The 14,058-nt window shown below is 45.9% G+C and overlaps 1 protein-coding gene across 2 annotated transcripts; it reads right to left on the bottom strand.

The window, feature by feature from the left end:
• Positions 1-4,819: 4,819 nt before the first annotated feature.
• LOC117858325 (protein ANTI-SILENCING 1) lies at positions 4,820-13,602 on the bottom strand. Of its 2 annotated transcripts, none has more exons than XM_034741373.2 (11): positions 13,445-13,602; positions 10,431-10,806; positions 9,232-9,400; positions 8,594-9,135; positions 8,084-8,107; positions 7,822-7,914; positions 7,086-7,164; positions 6,354-6,438; positions 5,625-5,736; positions 5,397-5,513; positions 4,820-5,308 (listed from the first exon to the last, which is right to left on the bottom strand). In XM_034741373.2, exons 2-11 carry the CDS (start codon positions 10,761-10,763, stop codon positions 5,243-5,245), a joined length of 1,620 nt encoding a protein of 539 aa, XP_034597264.1. In that variant the 5' UTR covers positions 10,764-10,806; positions 13,445-13,602; the 3' UTR covers positions 4,820-5,242. The 2 variants fall into 2 exon arrangements, with proteins under 2 accessions (XP_034597264.1, XP_034597265.1); XM_034741374.2 differs by having other exon boundaries at positions 5,625-5,721.
• Between the last annotated feature and the right edge of the window lie 456 nt (positions 13,603-14,058).

The following is a 14,058-nucleotide window of genomic DNA, read 5'->3' as shown; positions in this document are numbered from 1 at the left end:
TACTCGGACTCTTCCCCCCAGCCTTTAACTAGGTCAAAAATTGAAAATTTGCCTAAATTCTCGATGAGATCCTTTAGAGCTTGGCACTGGAGCTTCATGGTTTGCTGCTTCTTTTCCAGGGTCGACGCAATGTGACGTTGAAAATTTCTAGCACCGTCTGCAATGCAAACCCAGGAGCCAAAGACGAACGTCATGCCTGCTTCAAACATCACAATTGGCTTGATGATGACTTGTGCCATTGAGTTCACCAGTGGATTCTCGACGAGAGCCCCTACCTGGCGCACCAGCTGTCGGTGTTTAGACCCGACAACCTACCGAGGGGGGTGCCTGAGGTAGTGTTTTGGTTAATGGGGCTCATTGAGATCAAGAACTCGAAAGTAACGCAGACACACAATTTAGACAGGCTCAGACCGCTAGATTTCGTAATACCCTACGTCCTGTGTGTTGGTTGGATTAAATTGCTTTGGAGGGGGTTCTTGCCTCGCCTTATATTGCTAGGGGCAGGGTTACAGGTCGATTGATTACAAGAATACTAGTCGGATACGACTAGAGGAGTTCTACTCTTATTACAACGAGTGTTTTCCTAATCCTCGACTAGTTTCTCTCTTTCCATGTAGACTATGCCATCCTGCGCCATAGTCTACATGTCAATTGTGTCTCGATGTCTAGCCCTATATTTAGAACTATCCAAACCTTCTGGTGGACCCATATACGTATGTATGTCAGCGCCGGCGGGTTGCTACAGGCGCGGGGCGCAGAAGTATGTGGCATCGCTCTCGGCACGAAGGAAGAGATGGACGTTCCCGCCGGAGATGAACAGCATGGTGTCGTCCAGGCGGGGGAAGTCGGTGCGGGAGACCCAGGCCAGGGGAGGCTCCGCCAGCATAGGGGCGGGGTCCCCAACCTCCTCGCCATGCAGGAGGACGTCCCCATCTTGGAGGGGAGCGCATGGGAGCGCCCACGTGGGGCGAGCGCTGATGGCCTGGAGGGAAGGCACGGCCTAGCCGCGCGCCCACCATCGCTGAGCGCACCAAAAGGACCTGCAAGGGTGCTGCCCCCCCACCCCTCACCCCCCCACTCCACGGGGGCCACAGCGGGGCTCGGGGGACGGGAAGGATGGCGGCGAAAGGGTGTCTTCGCCCTCCCCCAGCGACGATAGCGGTTGACGAGAGCGCGAATCCCAATGTCGTCATCGTTCTTCAGGTGGAGGAAAGAGGGGAAGTCAAGGTAGCTCTCGTATGGTGATCGCAGCAGTGTAGTCGGCCCCCGATAGCGAGAGCTACGTGATGTTGAGGGGGTTCGCCATGGCCCCTAGGGCCACCTCCATGTGGTGCCGGTTCTAGTGCTCGATGGGGTAGTCCTCCAGCGCGATCATGGTGAAGCTCGAGTGCTCGAAGCAAAACCGATTGCGCAACTCCTCCGGGCGCTCGAAGCGGACGGTGTGCTCCATCACAGGGATGGGCTCACCGTCTGTCGTCGCCTCCCTATCCGCCGGTCTAGCGAAGACGATGGCGTCGGCCCCCATGGAGGAGGGGAGGATACGGAGGAGGTCACTGTCGGGGATGGCCTCGGACAGCAGGGCCGCACGGAGGACAGCCTCGTGGTCCGACGCCACAGGATCGACGAAGGCGTAGGTGTAGCGGCTGAAGTGACTCCAGTTGATCGGGGGCATGAAGACCTCCTTGTAGTGGTCCCGGAAAAGCTCAAGGTCTTTGAAGTCGGGGAGGCGAAAGTCGAGGAGGCGAGGGGCCGAGGCGGAGGGAGGGGAGGCCGCGATGGGAGACCCATGGGGCAGAGGTGGAGTCTCCGAGCCCTCTAACGGTGCCAGCAGGGTGGAGGTCGGAGGAGGCCCGCCACGGTTTCCAGGACGGTAGCCGCGCCATCGTCGGAAGGAGGAGGCGTGGACACGCGATAGTAGGAGGTGCCGGAGATTCCTCTGCCGCAGGCGCCGAGCAGGGGAAAGACGTCGCGGGACGCAACGGGGACGACTACCCACTGGGCGCTAGGTGCAGAGGGACCCCCGGCATTGAGGACAAGCGACGAAGCCGGCGATCGAGGCAGTGGGGAGGCGGTGACCAGAGTAGCCGCACCCTCTACAGTAAAGCGAGTCGCGGCACTCCACGACTTTGTGGTATTGGGCAAGGCAGTGAAATCGGTGAGGGGCGATGGAGAGCGGAGAGGGGGGTGGAAGGGGGAAAAAAGGGGAATCAGCTAGGGGAGATGGAGAGCGGGTGGGGGAGCGGGGCAGAGGGGGACCCTGGGTAGGAGCGTGCCACACGGGAGGCGTGCTGCAGTGCTCCGTCGCATAGCCGGCGTCAGGCGACGGCGGCGGTATCGAGGGCGGCGGGCTGACGTTGCGGCCGGGGCCCTCCCGCGAAGACTGGGATACCGGGGGAGGAGACGCTGACAACGCATCCCCGCAGCCGACGTGGACGGGGAGATTGCCCCTTGCATGCGAGGCCCGAGGGACGGGCCAACGGAGCAGGAGGGACAGGGGCGGGGGTGTCGCTCGCATTAATTGCGACAGGACGCGGCGTGGAGGCCGCCGCGGTAGTGGAGGCCGCGTCACCCGGGCGCCTCGACCGGGATTCCCCCGAGTCCCGAGGCTGCCGGACCGCGGTCGGAACAGCGCCGCCCGGGCCAGCGCGCGTTTGAAAAAACGCCCGTTGGCGAGCCACGGACTCTGAGGCCACGACGAGGAACAGCATGCCGCCGTCGTGGAACCCGCCGATCTTGAGGATGGAAGCAGCGATGGCCGGACATGCCACAGAGAAGGAGAAGACTCCATGGCCGCAGGGGGGCGACCGAGAAGCGATCCTCTGGGATGCTGAACCAGAAGGTGAGCGCCGCCGCGACCGCCGGAGGCCGGTGCACACGGGGGTGACCCCATGGACCGCCCACAGGGTCACTTTCCCGGCGAGCGGGGAAGCCGCGGCGAAGGGGGTGACCACCGGCCCGCCTCCGGGAAGGGGGCGCGACGACCTGAGCCGAGAGCGGCGGGACCGGCGGGGCCGACGAGGGCCGCGGCGGGGAGCCGGAGGAACGGGAGGGGGGTTACCTGGGAGACCTGGGGCGCGGTGGTTAGGGGTGCGGTGGCCGCCGGGTCCGGAGCGGCAGGGCCGGCGGGCTGGGGTGGGCGGGAGGGGGAGGGTAAGCAGGAGCTCGCGCGTCGCCGCGGAGCCATCTTACAAGGAGCCTTGTGGTTGAGCTGAGCTCATACGTTGCCTAGTAAGACTTTTAATTTGTAAAAACTTTTCGGGTGATTCATGAGTATTCTAAACAGGTGCGATACAACCATTTTTAGTAATATTGAAACACGAATACATGACACGTGCTATCAAAAGGCAACAAAATACTATCGCAATAGACTTTTTTTTTTCAAAACGTAAGCACAAACACTAATGTTCACATACACGCAAGCATCCGGCACCATACCTCTATGAACACGTAAAAGATCAAAGCTACACATATCCTGATATATCTTGATATTGTTGAAAATACCACGACGTTTGGCTCACGCACGTCACCTACCACAAATTATTAACCATATATGCAGGCACCCATGCTGAATTTGGGGTTCAGAATTGTTACACGACGTAGGTTTCTAGTCGAATTAACATGGCAACTGATATTGTAAAGCACTAGCAAAGCCATCGACAATGCCAACTCAGTTTGAGCTGATTCCTGGGAGAATATCTTGTGCTCCCGCATCTTTACATGCTCCTGCGGATAAAATGTCCATACATCTAAAAGTGCATAAATATTTCCATCGTACAATCGTCTATGTTCATAAAAAATTTGGGCCTGAACAAAAAATTATGCAAAAAGAAATCAAAATGCAAGTAGATATGTGTTGGGATCGCATATGAACAGAACGATTGCACAGGTTCCAATTCACTGTTGATTTCTCTTTTTCTTTCTCCTTGCACAAATTAACATAGATGATTGTATCATCCATCCATTTATATCTTTGTAGGAATTTTCACTTTGAATGTATATTATTTAGGTGGGAGAACCTAAAAGGTGCGGGAACGTAGGGCATTCTCTGATTCCCCTGAACATTCTAGTCTCAAGTCTCCTGCATCCTTATGCCCAACGAAGTAATGGTCCCCAAACCCATTCCTTTTCGACAAACACAACATACAAACCGTGTTTATTCCCTCTGTTCCAAATTATATGTCGTTTTGATTTTTCTAGATTTATAGATATTATTATACATTTAGACATACACTATATCTATATCTAGATACATAGAAAAACTATGCAACTAAAAAAATAAAACGACCTGCAATTTGAAACAGAGGATAATTGCAACAGAGGAAGTAGATGCTATATGACCACATTCAACTTATATGCTTCTTCCTGGAATTTTGGTTTCCGACATCTAAAGATAGACCACCTCATGCCTACCACCATAAATGCATATCGAATTCATTGCCGACTTGTTTGGATGTGTTGTTGCTAAAGTTTAGTAAATGCTAAAGTTAGCCCATCTAAAATTTAACACCTCCACCCACTAACACTATCAATTTGGAAACATGACTAACGGATAGAGCTAAAGTTCATGAAATGTCACTTTTGCCCCCTTTATCTTCTCACCACCTCCTTTCTCTCCCCTCTTTTGATCTTTTGACAAACCATTAGCACTCATGAGCTCCTTCATTAGCTTCTCCCCACCAGCTAATACTTTTTGCACCTTTTAAGGTGGGCTAAAGTTTAACCCTCCCATTAGCCCTCCCGTTTGGATGTGCTAATGCATAACAGTGTTAAACTTTAGCAGTTTCACCCATTAGCACTTGGATCTTAGCAGAATAGAGGGTTCATAAACCGGTGCCAGAGCCATGGACTCAGCAGATATATACATTCCATGAATAGCTGCCCAAGGCGCAGCAAGTTATGCGCATCATTGGTACACTGGCGTACATTAACTGGTAACCATATGTTAGCCTAAAACAACCTAACGCTACCAAACTTGCTGCATTGGCTAGTTCTGCCTAGGCTACTCTGACTTCTAAAGCTGTCCTTGGATTTGTTTCCCCTTTTCCTTTCTAACATGGATTAACATCAGCAGTCACGATTCGCTACAGTTAGTCCCTCAATGAATGGATGACTCGAACCAAAACGAAAACCTCTGTGCACAACCCTCTTCCGTGAGAAGAAATACTGCTTCTATGAATGACCACCAAGCTCCAAAAGGTGATAATTAAGAAGTCCATCTGATATGGCACAAAGAACCAGCCTGCTACTTCCCTGCCTTCGCAATCCTGCCGCCGATACTTGCAAACCCTCTCCTGTCATCTTTATGCCGCTACAAACCGATTGAACATGCAAATTAAGGTCTGGATGTGAGATACAAGACTGGCATGTATACAAATCTTCAACAGAATTGTATCTACCTTGTGAAGTATTTCAAACTTTTTCTCTTGCTTTTCTCGAAGAAGCATCCAGTCCAAGGCCAGGTCATACTCAATCGTGTTAGGCTGAGAACAATGTGAGGTCGATACAGCCTTCTTCTGCAGGAAGGACAGTTGTGTAAAATATCAAGCCAAAGAAAGGAAAACATCGCAGAGTATAGTAATAAAGCACAAGGAAAACATAGCAGAGTATAATGACAGAGCACCCACCTGCTCTTCTCTCTGCTTTTGACCAATTTTAAAATTATATAAGGACAAGTGCCCAACAAGAGTTCCTGAAGATTTTGGAACCTTAAGTAACCCTTTGCTGCAATAAAGAGGTCTGCAAGTTATACAACAGGCAAGAATTATCAGTAGCTGACCAAGAAAATCATGCTAGGCAAACTTTATTAACAAACTGTCACGCAGCTGAATACAAGATTTACGATGGTGAACATTTCTTTTTGATTTGTACACTGAAACTTGCGTTATATGCAGCTCCAGTGATCACTTATTCTTGTATTGTAGCCAAGCCGCAGAGTATAATTAGATCCTCTTGGTTTTTTTCCCCTTGCAAAGTCTTGACAGATTGGAAGTCATTCAATGTCAAATTATCTATAGTTGACTATTAAAAAAAAGCCATTTTGGACTGCCAGCACAAGTGCTACTATAAGAGTCCCTCTCAATAAGCACATATGGAAGGAATTCAAATGGAAACAACTCTGCTTAAGACTAGGGTCTCAAGGAAAATGTTGCCTGCTTTAGAAAACTGATTGAAGAGAGTTAGAATCCCCTCAAAAGACTCTTCGTTCTAATTCATAAATTTTGGCAGTCAATTTGCTGTGAGACTTCAACAATTGAAACAAATCATAGAGAACCCCACTTGAAGCAAAATTCATTACAGGATAAGACATGCTGGCACTGAACACATAGAAAATTACATCAAGCATAAACACATACCTTCCACCAACAACCAAGCCTGAATTGATTTTGGAAATAGCCACATCAGCAGCATTTTTAGTTTTGAATATAGCATATGCTTTTCCTACAGATAAGAAAACCACTTTTAGTTAGAATGCAGGAAACAGGAAGGGAAAAAGAAGTCTGCCATTAACTGGACAAAGATCACAGTTTATGGAAATAGTTAATTAAGGACCAGTCTACATCTGCCGACAGGTTATTGGACCAAATAGTCAAACTTTGGAGGAGGGGGGGGGGGGGGGGATCCAACAATCCATCTCCTTTCCCTCCCCCTTTGCTACATCAACGGCTCAACGCTGCCTACATCCTAACCTAATTCCAGGTCACTTGCACCCTGCTGCCACACCAGCCATGTCATTGCCATCCCTGGCACCGGTGTGGACCGCCAGTGAGCACCTCCACTACAGATCATCAGCCCTCCCTCTGCTGCCACCACGCATCTCCTGCCTGCATTGACCTCCTCTATATCTCCGGTGAGATGCCCCTGCCCCCACCCTCATCAGATCCACACTCACTAACTGCTCTGATGGTACGTCAAAATATAGCATGACCCATCACCCATGATGAGCTGGTCACCTTTCCCCACCTGAACCCCAAACCCAGTCCATTGTTCACTGGACAAGAAAAGGACAGGGATCTTCAAGTCACACGGTACCCCAGCCCCCTCCAGTCGACAGCTAAATATCATTTCTCTTTAATTAGTGAACTAACCATTGTTTGGATCATCATAAGTGGGGTGGTTAATGGGCTTTGCGATGCAACTTAGCTGTAGTGCCTCACGAACCAGCTCCTGCAGAAATGATAATCACGAAAATTGTCAAAGGAATAGTTATTGGAGAAAATAAAAACCAAAAAAAGGGTAACAACAAAGCCTAAAACGAACAAAGGAGTAAGAAGATTGAGGCTAAAAAGAATGAATGTAATGTTAGAAAGAGAAAGACAGTGCATAAGTTATGTGGACAGAATTAGAATTGCGACCCAACAGACAACAGAAGATATTCACATAATTGAAATAATACTAGCCAGGAATAGAATAGAGAAGCAGCTTGGGCTTCATGACAACTGTAAGCTCTCAAGTCTCAACTCACACAACTCAAGAACACACACGCAGGAAATTTGTGCTGCAAAAGGCAGCTTTTGTTTATCTTGTTCTCTTATTTATAATGCAGTAAAACAGATGCCTTAGTGGCCGAAGCTAATGCCATGATGGCCCTAAAACTCAGGACACGTCCTGAGGAGAACAAGTGACTCTACTGAGTCCACTTCCTAAAGACTAGGACCTGCTAACAACCTTGACTTGTTCAGCTGACTGCTAGCTAACTGACTGACCCTGAAATTTCTGAACTAACAGGAAGAAACAACAAAGACTCAACACTAACAAACTAACAGATAATGAACACAGGGACAGGGATTACTGCCATCAACAACCAAATAGACAGGATGCTACCTCTATGTCAGCAGCTGCAAACTGAATATCAAGATTTTGAATATACACAAGTGTCCCCTGCTCATCAGCTATCCGTAGTCTGTCATCCCATGGCTGAAAAGTTCATTAAAAAAGATCATCACATTAAATTCAAGATCAGATGACATATTAATCAGTTTATGGTAATTCTGATTAATGAATAATCAAGCATAGATATGGCATGCTTCAGTATAATTATAACATATATGCACAGGAGATTCTGTAGGAAGGAAAGGTAACTCACAATTTTAAACCATTTGCTTCTGTCCTGTAAATAGCAGAAAAATGTATTAGCATAAAAAAGGAAACATGGTGAAAATCAGTTGGAGACTCCATAAAATTGGCAAAAAAAAAAAGGAAAATATTCAGATAAATGATACACAAGCAGGAGGATTGCTTGTGTGCAGTAGACATGGGACAAAACTTTAATTGAGATGACGGTTAAAAGTTCAAAAATATTACGATTGTTGAATAATGAATCAAAGGAAAGCAGCACAAGATAATCATATGCATTACTAAATTTCTGCTATTAACTGCATCGATAGCCTCCTCGTCCCATCTCTCATTTAGTGACCAAAGAATAAAGAGACGTGGATCTGGAAAAATGTAAGCATGTACAAAACTTGGTATGGGGCAGTTTAGAAAGATGTAGTTATGTTTCCTATCCAGTCCTAACATTAAACAAAAAAGGAGCATGTTTGCACTCTGGAAACATCTAAGAAAGTTAACAGGCAGGAGCACTCAAAGAACTTACAGCTTGTCTTGATGGTAGCTCCAAAGGTCTTTTTTCAGTAGTAGCTGGGGTCGTGCCCTTCACTGTAGCTTCTTGGGTTAATTTCAACTTTTTTGTCGGCCTCTCCCCAGTGTGAGCATTCTGTGACTGTCTTTGTTTGGGAATGTTCTCTGCAGCAGCTGACCGTGGAGGGGGAGTTAAAGCAACTGGTTTCTCATCCCCTGCGACCGCTGAATGGGAAAGGGGAATGGCAGCGACTGATTTCTTATCCTCTTTCTTGACCATAGACGGGGAAAGGGGAATGGCAGCAACTGGTTTCTGGTCCTCCTTCTTGACCACTGATTGGACAAGAGGAACTGTGGCAGGCGGATTTGCATCCACCTCCTTAACTGCTGGCTGAGAAAGGGGAACTGCAGCATCCGGACTTTCCTCCTCTTTAACTACTGAACGGGATGGGGGGACTGTGGCAGCCAGATCCTCATCCACATTTGCATTCAGCAGAACATTAGCTGCATTCGGACTGGATATGACTAGCTCATCTTTTGGATTCAGCAGAACATTAACTGCACCAGAGGGATGATGATTAGATGCACAGTAAAATTGAAAACATTACCAGATAAATATGTAGGGCGCAAATCAATTCTAGATCCTTTGCTTACCTTCCAGCCCTGCAATTTTATCAGGCAACTGCTCGGAAAGTGTGCAAGTGTTAACATCGAAGAACCTATAGAAGATATAATCAGCCATTGCTTGTTCCTGAGGGGAAGGTTGGCGATTCCTCTCGTCCTTTGAAATGCATATAACAGTACATTTTCCAGCAACAGCTTCCTAATTGAGAAATAAGCATATGACCATTACAATCTTTTAGTTATAAGTCCAAAAATTGTAAAGATGGCAACATTTACAACTCTGATATATAAGAGCAGTGAGCGTGCAATTCTGCATATCTGCCGTTGATACTTGATACTCGATACCATGCTCTACTGAATTAGCATGCTCGGTTGGCTGAAACTCTCCAATGAGAAATGATTCTATGCTTGCTATCCTACCTAAGCTGGCTCCGCTTGGGCTTTGCAAGCAAGCAGACGAGTCATGATAACTACCTCAGTGCCGCAGCCAGGCTTGGCTATTACCTACTTATTTTCACAAATATACATCCAAAATGTGTAATGCGATGATTGATCATTGCAAATGTTGGCACAATTCTTGTACACGGCCATCCAAACTTCTTTTCCACAGAATTACACTTCTTTGTGAACCTATGAAAAATGCAATTTGCAAGTATGATACCAGGGTGGGAATGTTTCCTATTCATGCCATTTTTTATATATGTACTATGTCAATTTGATTGAATAAACAAGTAAAAGACACCAGTTAAAATGGATAATTCATATTTAGTGCTGACAGTTCGCTGGCATGGAGACCAGAATTGACTAATTGAGACACCTGTAACTCATAGTCATGGATGTTTCCTAATTGTAAGTAACTCAAAGAATATTCAGTGCAAGTAAAAGAGGAATAAAGGATGTAAGCAATTAGTACTGATGGTTGAAATGGAGAATTAACAACAATACCACCACATCACTAAAGCAGACCAAGATCATGCATTTATTTGAGTTATAGCTCTCGTCCCCTACCTATCAATGTGAGAAATCTAAAAACCAGATAATTGCGATCAAATATAACTTCAAGCATTTTAATCCATTAACTCTACACCAATTAGAAGCAAACACTGATCAATATCAATAAAATATTTATAGGCTCAAAATGCAAGTCTGTAAGTATGATGTGAGAATGCACAAGTTAAGGATGACGGCACAACACGGAACAATAAGGAATGAAGCTATGATAAACATACCAGCGGGTTGATATCTGCAAGCCCAATACCATTACCAGAAGCAAGAAAAATCTCCTTTTCCTTCACAGGGCTTTTTAAATATTTCTGAATCTCATCAGGGAGGAAAAACCAAAGAATTTTTACTTTCTTAGCCTGATTTTGCTCCCAAATCTTCACTATTTTCCCGATGTATGGTTCTGGATCACCATGCTTAAACAGATAGACACAGTCATACAATGAATATTTCACATTGTCCAATGTGAAGGACTCATAAAACTGTGTATCCATCTTAGCACCGCCCTTTGCTCTACGCTTTCCCCATGAGAATTGGATGTTCTCACTATTTCCATCCATTCTTGCACTGTCAGTGGTAGATCACTCACCGCTTACCATAAGCCTACAATGATTAAAAAAACTGCACATTAAACTACAAGATAGATAAAGCAATACCAGGACATTAAAGTTAACTTATCAATAATGGTGAGCTGATGATGTTGTCAGCTAAGTAAGCAAAAACTTTAAAAGGCACAAGAACCAAATTTCTAAACTATTAAGAAAAATACAAATGTGGAACTTCAGAAAAAAATTGTGTTTCATTGTTTCCAATATTTTTAATGTGTTTCCTTTTTCATAGTTGACCTAGGAAGTTTTAAAAGTTTTCTTATAAATCCTAGTGGCAAGAGATACAATCTCCTCAATACATTATTTCAAGTAGTTCCTTTAGATCTTGAGTAGTGGGCATTGTGAAAATAGAATGCAAGCATGTTCCACCAAAGATTGGTAGCATCATGCTACCAAATATCAGTTGTGTTCACCAGCATGTAGGACATGTATATCAATCACTAAAAGATGCCGATATGGCATATCATCTGAATAAGTCATCTTGGAACATAGCAGCAATATGGCCTGGTATATTGCTCAATATGGCAGACATTTAAACCAATAAATCAGTCTTACAAAACCAATATGTTCCTATTGGGAAAAAATTTGCATGCTTAAGTACCCGTTAAATAAAATGACGAAAATAATACATAGTTTCAGTAAGGAGGCATCTTCGTTTTCTCCTTTAATATAGCAAACTAGAAGATCTTAGTGTAAAGTTTCATGATGTCACCAACGTACTTCCCTATGCTTCTAAAATGCGCTTGCATTGGCCACTTGTTCAGTTGTGCAATTGATTGAAAACTAAGATAATTTACGAGTTTATGCGTAGTTTTATTACTATTGCATCCCTTTAAGTAGAAATAACTCTTCTGTCCTTGAAATTAGAGATATGACTGCAAAATGCCAAAACTTAAGAAAACTTGGAATGCACACACTTTTGATACTTCAGGATAGTCACTCGACTTTCTTTAGTGTCAAAAGGACACGTCACATAAATAGACAAAAAATATTAATTTTATTTCCAAAACGCCAAGATGGGAACATATGACACAGTGTCCAATATGCCGATCCGATATCAACCAACATCAATTTAGAAGCTTTGCAAACACTGCTTCGTTTGCACGAGGGGTTTCAAAAGCTAATGCAGAGAGAATCCCTAAATCAATAAATTGTTTTTGCAACATATTGCACTTGAACCTACCTAGTTGTCATGCTCAATTAAGTTCCTAAACATGAATCTTTGTCCACCAACAGATCTGTAAGAAGCCAATGTTCACTACTTATGTCATGAACATGTAGCAGAAGTGTATGCCCCTCTCCTTAATGATTAAACCACTATAGAACTGCAAAATAAAATACAGCTTGGAATGACTATTTATCATTCCACACGCTGAAAGAGAACTCCTAGACTGTGTATTATTTCCTTTTGGACAAATGACAAATCAGTGCTACATTCTATGGAAAACATGAATTTCACATAAGCACTACTAGTATGAAAGAAAATTTTAAAAGCCCCATGAATGCTGAGTGCTCATAACCATAGATGAATTTTGATTAGTACTTGAGAAGGGGCAACAGCACATATAAAACTTGTAACTCAATAGCACATGCCTTTGATCAATGATCATCAACACAGCAAGAGAATAATATAAATAAGTGCCTTTAGAAATAACAAGTTCTTGTACAACCCCATATGCTAAAAGTACATAAAATTGATCTGCATACAAGCTTTACCATAACCATTTGCTTTGATCGTCCACAACCACAACAATTCGCACTCAAGAAATTTAGTAAAATTCCTTAGAATGTGGATCCAACACCACAATCTATCCCAATTTTCAGAATCTCATGAATCACTTGCACGTTCAAGAAATAAGTTTTACTAATAATCCAGTAAAAGACAGGCCAAGAAGCAGACATGTCCCTTGTACATGCATCATCTACTGATGGAGTACTTCCATGACTGCTTAAATAAATAGATAATTGGCAAATAGAAACCACACCAACGCCCATAGAATCACTATTTAAGTGCAAAACGGACACTAATTAAACAGCAGAGTGAACCACGGTGCGAAATTGTCAACAAGAGAAAGGCAGAACCAGCATTACAGGATCATCATGTGTGGCAAAGCAAAACCCACCAAGGATCAGCGAGGCGGTGAAATTTGGGGAGATATGCTAGGGTTTGAGGCAGGTGCGCGGCTGAGGGGTATTGGGGACGACGGTAAATAGCTGCCAACCGTAATACTACTGCGAGATACTGGCTGACTGAAGACTACCGAACCGACGGCTAATTGGAGGGGCAACAAAGAGAAACCCTGCCCCCCTCCCCCCTCCCCACGAAATGGGAGGAATTGCGCCCCCAAAAAGAAAAAGAAAAAAACTGAAACCCACAGCAACTGATATAGAGAAAAGGGTGCCCTCCGCTCGAACGCAAGGTCGGAGCACAGAGCATCGCCCCCAGGCGCCGCGTGCAACGCGTGGGGTTCAAGGTCGCGCGCGCCAGTGCGGGCGTTAGTAGAGAGCCCAATGGGGGCGGACGCCGGGACGCCGCCGGAGCGGCCCCCAATACCCCAGCAACAGAAACAACACCCCTCGGCACTGAGAGCGGAAGAGGACGAACGGGAGGGGAGGGAAAACTGCGAACTCACCGTGAGATTCGCCGGGGGGGAGGATGCCACGAGGATTGAGGAGTCGGTGCGGCGGAGGTGGGGGAGAGACGGGCTTGGTAGGAGGCGGGGCGGGGGCGTCTCTTGTCTTTTTTCCTCGCTGTTTTTTTCATGCGCTGGGGGGGGGGGGGGGGGGGGGGGGGGGGGCGACCGGACGAGGGAAGCGGCGAGGGCAGTTGCCCTGATGCTGCGTGGCGGCTTGTGCTTCTGTGTGTGCGTGCGGCTGTCTACATGGTTGAACCGCGACTTGGATCGTAGTATAGCCGTACGAGTTCGCGAACCCACCACCGCCAAAACGGCTCGAGTCGTAATCTGAGTAGGCATTGATCGCTGGATAATCGCGCTTCGGTTGGTAAGATCGGTGGGATCACGCTTTAGATCGTAATAATCGTGGCATCAGGATTTGGCTGGCTCCTCGAGCGTGCATTTCAATCGCAACAGACTTGCAACGACAGCATTATCCTAAACCTCTAGTTCGACCTGAATAAACTATACTTTAACAGACTTGCAATGACGGCATTATCCTAAACCTCTAGTTCGACCTAAATAAACTATACTTTAACAATCTAAACTGCAGTATGTCGAGTCATATCAAT

The sequence above is a fragment of the Setaria viridis genome, chromosome 5, assembly GCF_005286985.2.
Source record: "Setaria viridis chromosome 5, Setaria_viridis_v4.0, whole genome shotgun sequence".
Taxonomy (NCBI): domain Eukaryota; kingdom Viridiplantae; phylum Streptophyta; class Magnoliopsida; order Poales; family Poaceae; genus Setaria; species Setaria viridis.
The sequence above is the reverse complement of the archived record's forward strand: the minus strand, read 5'-3'. Positions and strand labels throughout refer to the sequence as shown.